The following is a 6,834-nucleotide window of genomic DNA, read 5'->3' as shown; positions in this document are numbered from 1 at the left end:
AACATTGCGCATGGCACATTTTATCACAATTTGTACGGTGGTAGTTTTGTGCATATCATGACACTATTGTGATGGTTTTATGCATTTCACTCAAGTAATTGACAAGTATACACTTCACTTTGGGCAAAACAAATTGACTGTAACTGCCCCAAGTTCCCCGCGAGATATGTTTTTTTTTTTTTTTGAACCAAACCCCGCGAGATATGTAGCTGATGCAAACCAAACCGTAGTATTTATTCCTTGGTGATTTCTGTACGTTTTAGTAGTAGTAGTATATGCTATCTTTTTTATACACCTGAATTGCCATGTATAGTTATAATATCGGTTATTATGTCGAGCGTACAAATTTGGAGTACTTAAGAAATGACCCAATACGAAATGTCGGTCATAATAATAAGATGTACCCTGAACCAAGATGGATGGACCCGTGAATTCTGCAATTGGTTCGGCTGCTTGCCTTGCACACCTTGCTACCGACAGCCATGCTTCCATCTCTGGCATTCCCGCAAGCCCAAAAGTGCAAGCAATTAAATCCCTCCTTGGAATGCACGTTCTGGAAACCTAGCATTTGCCGTGGAGTAGACCCACATCAACGCAGCCTATAAATCCGCAACACCAACAGAGGCTTCTATCTCATCTCATCTCCGAAGAACCATCAGTCCGAGATAGCTCTACAACCAGCAAAGCCATCCAAAGTCATGAGGTTGCAGTGCTCCCTGGTCCTCCTGATCGCCCTGAGCGTCGGCTGCGCGGCAGCGCAGGAGAGCGGGAAACAGGCGGGCTACGATTTCTTCTACCTCGTGCTGCAGGTGAGTGCGCGTGTGGCCGGTTCAGTTCATCCGTAGTTGCAGCCTTGCAGTTGCTGAGACGTGGTGTACGCACTGCTTGGTTGCTGAATGTTGATGGATGGTTCCTGCCGGCGGTTGGCCTTGGTGTGTATGTGTGTGCAGTGGCCGGGTTCGTACTGCGACACGAAGCAGAGCTGCTGCTACCCGCGGTCAGGCAAACCGGCGGCGGACTTCGGGATCCACGGGCTGTGGCCCAACCGCGACGATGGGTCCTACCCGCAGAACTGCAACCCCGACAGCGCCTTCGACCCCTCCAAGGTCACCCCTTCTTCTCCATCGCATGCTTTATTCGTTTCCTGGCGTGCACGCGCTCTTGTTCCATCTCGCACGAGATGCACCACACAAGAAAAGTGAGGAGAAATACTATGTGTTGTTGCGTGCAGGTGAGCGACATCCTGAGCAGCATGCGCAGCAGCTGGCCGACGCTGGCGTGCCCGACCAACGACGGCCTCCGCTTCTGGGCGCACGAGTGGGAGAAGCACGGCACCTGCGCACAGAACCTCTTCAACGAGCACGGCTACTTCCAGGCCGCCCTCCGCCTGCGCGGCCAGCTCCGCGTCCTCGACGCCCTCGCCACCGCGGGCATCTCCCCCGACGGCGGGTACTACACGATGGGGGCCATCAAGGGCGCCATCCAGGAGGGGACCGGGTTCGCGCCTCACGTCGACTGCAACCGCGACGAGTCCGGCAACAGCCAGCTCTTCCAGCTCTACTTCTGCGTCCACGCCGACGCCTCGCGCTTCGTCGAGTGCCCCGTCCAGCCCGGCGGCAGGCCCTGTGGCAACCGGATCGAGTTCCCGGCTTTCTGATCATTATCTCCTCCAACCCCAGGGAGTCATCATGTGTTCCTTAATTTGCCTCCCAATTCGTAGATATTCATTTCTTGTCGCTGGCAGAATAAACTGAGGGTGCATATTCGAGCATGTCCTCATTAATTTTCTTTCTTTTTCCCATTAATTTTCATGTTAATGACCTGATCTCAGGCAGCAATTGAAGTTACGACGAGCACTGATGAGTGATCACTAAACAAACTAAAGTATTAACCTCATAGTAGTATTTGCCATCCGTGAAGCTGGTGGTTCACAGGTTCCATGTGTTGTGTACACGCCACAACAATTTCACCTGTCACCCGTCCAGTGGGAATGGGAACACCGGTAGCGCAACACAAAACACCTGAACTCCAGTGGGAATGGGAATGAAACTTTTAAGGATTCCTTCTCCCCTAGTGAGCTCTCTCCTATCGTGGGTATGGATAGATTTCATTGGCAATTCTTACCTGCTTCGGGACACTCTGGCGGGATTTTGATTGGCTCTAATAAGGATATTTTTGATTTCGTTGCTTTTGATCATGGGTTTTTTTGGGCTAGTGTTGTTCTGTCTCACAAATCTATGAATACCCTCTGTGAGTACATCGTTGTTTATGGGCCTGCGGACCACTCTCTGTCGAACATTTTCCTTAATGAACTCTCGACCAAGATTGAGTCTTGTACTTTACCGATGATTATTGGGGGAGACTTTAACTTGCTGCGTTGCCCTCTTGACAAGAATAATAATAATTTCTCTTGGTCTTTAGCCAATACTTTTAATGACTTCATTAGTGCTAACGCCATTCGTGAGCTTCCTCGGGGGGGAGCTCGCTTTACTTGGTCTAATCATCAGGCTAACCCTATTAGATCCGTGTTGGATCGTGTTTTCCTTGGTCCCAGGTGGGATGCCCTGTTCCCTAGGTCTTATCTTCTCGCTAAATGCATTGTCGGGTCTGATCATACCCCCTTGATTCTTGACGATGGTTCCATCTGCAATAGACCTCCGGCTAGATTTCAGTTTGATGCTTCTTGGCTGTCGGTTGACGGCTTTGTCGATATGGTCGCTGCGAAAATTTCCCACTCCCTTTCCTCCAACCTCCGCTCCTTTGGCCCTCTGGATGACTGGCATTCTTGCTCCTATTCCCTTCGCAAATTTCTTAGAGGGTGGTCGCATAACCGTGCGGCGGAGGATCGACGCTCCAAAGCCTTTCTTGAAAATCAGATCCTGGAGCTGGATCGTACTGCTGACTCTATTGGGCTCTCTGACGATGGATGGGTCATTCGTTATAATCTGGAGGCTGCACTTTTGCAGCTGCACCATCAAGCTGAGATTTACTGGCGCCAGAGGGGCACTCTTAATTGGACACTCAAAGGGGACGCTCCTACTGCATATTTTTTTGCGATTGCGAACAGTAGGCGTAGGCGCTGTGACATTAACAGTTTGATGATTAATGGTCTGCGCTCCTCTGATCAGTCGGTGATTCTAGCTCATGTAGTGGATTTCTTCTCGTCTTTGTTAGGGGCTAAACCTCAATCGGGCTTGTCCATTTCCCCCCACCTTTGGAGTTATGGTCTTAAAATTTCCCCCAAGGAGAATGCCTCCTTGATGATCCCGCTCTCTGATCAGGAAATCTGGGACGTGGTTAATTCTGCTAACCCCAATGCAGCATCTGGGCCAGATGGCTTTCCATTCCTTTCTTTCGGAGATTTTGGCCCCAGTTGAAACAGTTGGTGTGTAGCAATATTCAGGGTTTCTGTCTTGGGACTGTCGATATCTCTCGTCTGAATTACGCTGTAATATCCCTGATTCCGAAGGTCAAGGGTGCTGATGTTATTTCCCAATTTCGGCCTATAGCGTTGATTAACAACTTTGCCAAATTCCCTTCCAAAGGCTTTGCGAATCGGCTGTCCCCGGTTGCGCATAGAGTTATTAGCCCCTTTCAATCTGCTTTTATCAAAGGGCGATTCATTCTAGATGGCATTCTTTCCCTTCATGAGATTGTTCACGACCTTCACGCGCGGAAAGCTAAAGCGGTTATTCTTAAGTTAGACTTTGAAAAAGCGTATGACTCGGTCAGTTGGCATTTCCTCAAGCAGGTCCTTCTTGACAAAGGGTTCGACGGTGCTTATGTCCATCGTATCATGCAGTTGGTCTCGGGTGGCCATACTGCTGTTCCTGTGAATGGCGTTATTAGTAACTTCTTTGCGAATGGCAGGGGCCTTCGCCAAGGGGATCCAGCCTCCCCGGCTCTCTTTAACTTTGTGGCCGACGCCTTCTCTTGCATGCTCTCCAAGGCGGCCCGTTGTGGGCACATTACCCCCGTGATCTCCCATCTTCTGCCGGAAGGTGTCTCCCATCTGCAATACGCTGATGATACAATCATATTGGTGGAGTTGGATAATGCCTGTATTGCCAATCTTAAATTCATCTTGCTGTGTTTCAAAGCTGTTTCGGGTCTGAAGATCAATTTCGCCAAGAGTGAGGTTCTGGTGACGGGTGTGGACGGGGCGGAAGCCTTGCGGGTTGCCAGGCTCCTTAATTGCGCTTTAGGTTCTTTCCCTTTCAAGTATTTAGGACTTCCTATCTCTCCTGGTATCCTTCATGCGAAGGACTTCGCTCCGGTGGTTGCTAAAGTAGGAAACAGGGATGCTCCCGTGGAGGGGTAGATATAATACCAATGCAGGCAAAGTGGCTTTAATCAACTCTTGCCTGTCTTCTCTCCCTATGTTTCTTATGGGCTTCTATCTTCTCACGAATGGCGTGCATTCTGGCTTCGACAAACATAGGGGTGGCTTCTACTGAAATTCAGCTGATAACAAAAGAAAATATAGGCTGGTTAAGTGGCAACTGATGTGTAGGCCTAAAAACCTTGGGGGGTTAGGCATTATTAACACTCGGGTGATGAACATGTGTTTGCTCATCAAGTGGTGGTGGAAAATTATGACTGTGGGGGCCGAGTCGCTGTGGTTTTCGATTCTTAAGGCCAAATATTTCCCCCACTCCGATCCTATGTTTGCTCCCACACGACGTGGTTCTCAGTTCTGGAAAGCTCTTGTTAAAATTAGGCCGATTTTTTTGGAGCATGTCAAGTTTTCTGTGGGGAATGGGTCTGCTGTTCGTTTTTGGTTGGATTGGTGGTCTGGGGATGCCCTACTTGCCGTGAGCTTTCTGATTCTGTTTTCTTATTGTCCCAATCCGCAGATCTCCATCGCGGAGCTGGCTGCTAATAATTGGGATTTGGCTTTCCGTCGGGCTCTGTCTCCTGAAGAGTTGGAAGATTGGCAAAGCCTCTCTGCCCTCTTCCCCGTGCTCTCAGAGTCGGCTGACTCGGTGTTTTGGCCACTTTCGGCCTCTAGTAAATTTTTTGTTAAGTCGTTGTATTCTAGACTCATTGGTGGTACCCCCTCGACTAGATTCTCTTGTGTCTGGAAATCAAGGGTTCCTCCGAAAATTAAGATTTTTCTCTGGCAGGCCTTTCGTGGTCGCCTCCCTACTGCTGATCAGATCAAAAACGCAATGGGTCGGGCTCTGAATTCTGTAACCTGTGTGGGGCCTTGGAAAATTCCGACCACATCTTTTTCAACTGTGTACTTGCCAAATTAGTTTGGTCTTGCGTCAGATCTTGGCTTCGGGTTTCTTGGAATCCCTCCTCTTTTTCTGATATTAGAACTCTAGCTAAAACTTTGGTCGGGATCACCAAGAGGATATTTTGGGTTGGCTTGGGAGCCTTATGCTGGGCCTTATGGAATATTAGAAACAAATTTACTATTGAGCTTACCTTCCCATCTAAACCTGCTGATGTTCTATTCAAATCATGTATATTCTTGCAGCAGTGGAGATCATTGACTAAGGAGCCTGATCGGGACGCCCTGGACCTGCTCATCAACAAAATTCGGGCTTCGCCTTCTCAGATATCCGGGACGAACCCTGCCGTATAATTTGGTGCTGTCGTTTGCGGACATTTGGTCTTTCTCCTCCCCGGCCTGCGCGCTGTGTATGGCAGTTGCATGTATCATGCTTGCTTAGGTTTCTCTTAAATTCCTCTGTGTGGTTATAATTTCCTGTGAACCTGTGGTATCCGTGACGCTGCCTGGTGGCTTTATCTATAAAGTCGGGCCTTGGCCTTTTCTCTAAAAAAACACCTGAACTCTAGCAGATATATTTTGAGTTAATTACACCACTAATGCTAGAACTTGGCATAAAAATTCACTTTAATGTCAGAACTTGTGGTGTACATATAAGTGGTTCAAGAATTTGGCTTGATGGTGCAAATATTGTACATGCTTGCGGCGGGCCAGCTTGCCGTAGGGCCTGCTGTCTGTGACAGGAAGGGGAGGGCAGGGCGTGTAGCTTGTCTTTTGCAAAAAGCCTCTTAATATTTTTTTCTCACAAAAAGGTCCCTCGAGAGAAACTGTACATAACAAGGGAAAAACTGACTTGTTAGAACTCACGACCTACAGGTCACCTGCGCTGGTGGCTTGCCAGCACACCAATTTGGAATCGATGTCAAGTATAGATACATAGGTTTTATATACTTTAGGCTTAACCATATAATTTAAGAATTTTAGTCCCAAAAACAAAATACAGCAAGTTACATAGCCAGACATACCATCCCAACACAAGACGTCCAAAGTATAATTACGCTTTGCATAATTAAAAAATTCATGTGTTATTTTAAAACATATTCATACAATTTAAAATATTCATAAATTATAAAATCCGTTTATAAGATTTAAATAGTACAAATTTCAGAATCTGCAATCTGATGGCACACTAGGCTCATATTTATTTTTCATAGACATTTTACATTTAATTAAAAATTCATAAATAATGTTTTTAGAAAAGAAAAAATATTAAAACACGTGAACTCTTTTTAAACAACCTAATTTAGGACAGTATAACTGAGCCTAAAGCGAGTCCTCTCACGAATTTGGTAATTTCAGCCGTCCGTTTTGCTGATTTAGACATTTCTAACCGTCAGATCCGTAGTATCTAGCGACCTCCAGCCCACCTTTTGATTCCTGGCCCAACTGTTCTAAGGGGCTGCTGCTCCAGGAGAAAAAACGGAGGCCTCTGATACACTGGGCCGATTTTCCCAGCCCATATATCTAACCGAGCGGTCCACAGCGATCGCGATCTGTTGCTGCGCTCCTTAAAAAAAATGTTCGCTCGAGGGGGA

General features: G+C 47.4%; 1 protein-coding gene across 1 annotated transcript; it reads left to right on the top strand.

Annotated features, from left to right (window-relative positions):
• Positions 1-572: 572 nt before the first annotated feature.
• On the top strand, positions 573-1,856 carry LOC119363881 (ribonuclease 3-like). Its single transcript, XM_037629250.1, has 3 exons — positions 573-809; positions 951-1,106; positions 1,232-1,856. Exons 1-3 carry the CDS (start codon positions 699-701, stop codon positions 1,655-1,657), a joined length of 693 nt encoding a protein of 230 aa, XP_037485147.1. The 5' UTR covers positions 573-698; the 3' UTR covers positions 1,658-1,856.
• The last annotated feature ends 4,978 nt before the right edge of the window (positions 1,857-6,834 follow it).

This window comes from Triticum dicoccoides, chromosome 2B, assembly GCF_002162155.2.
Source record: "Triticum dicoccoides isolate Atlit2015 ecotype Zavitan chromosome 2B, WEW_v2.0, whole genome shotgun sequence".
Classification (NCBI taxonomy): Eukaryota; Viridiplantae; Streptophyta; class Magnoliopsida; order Poales; family Poaceae; genus Triticum; species Triticum dicoccoides.
Note: the sequence above shows the minus strand (reverse complement) of the source record. Positions and strands in the feature narration are given on the sequence as shown.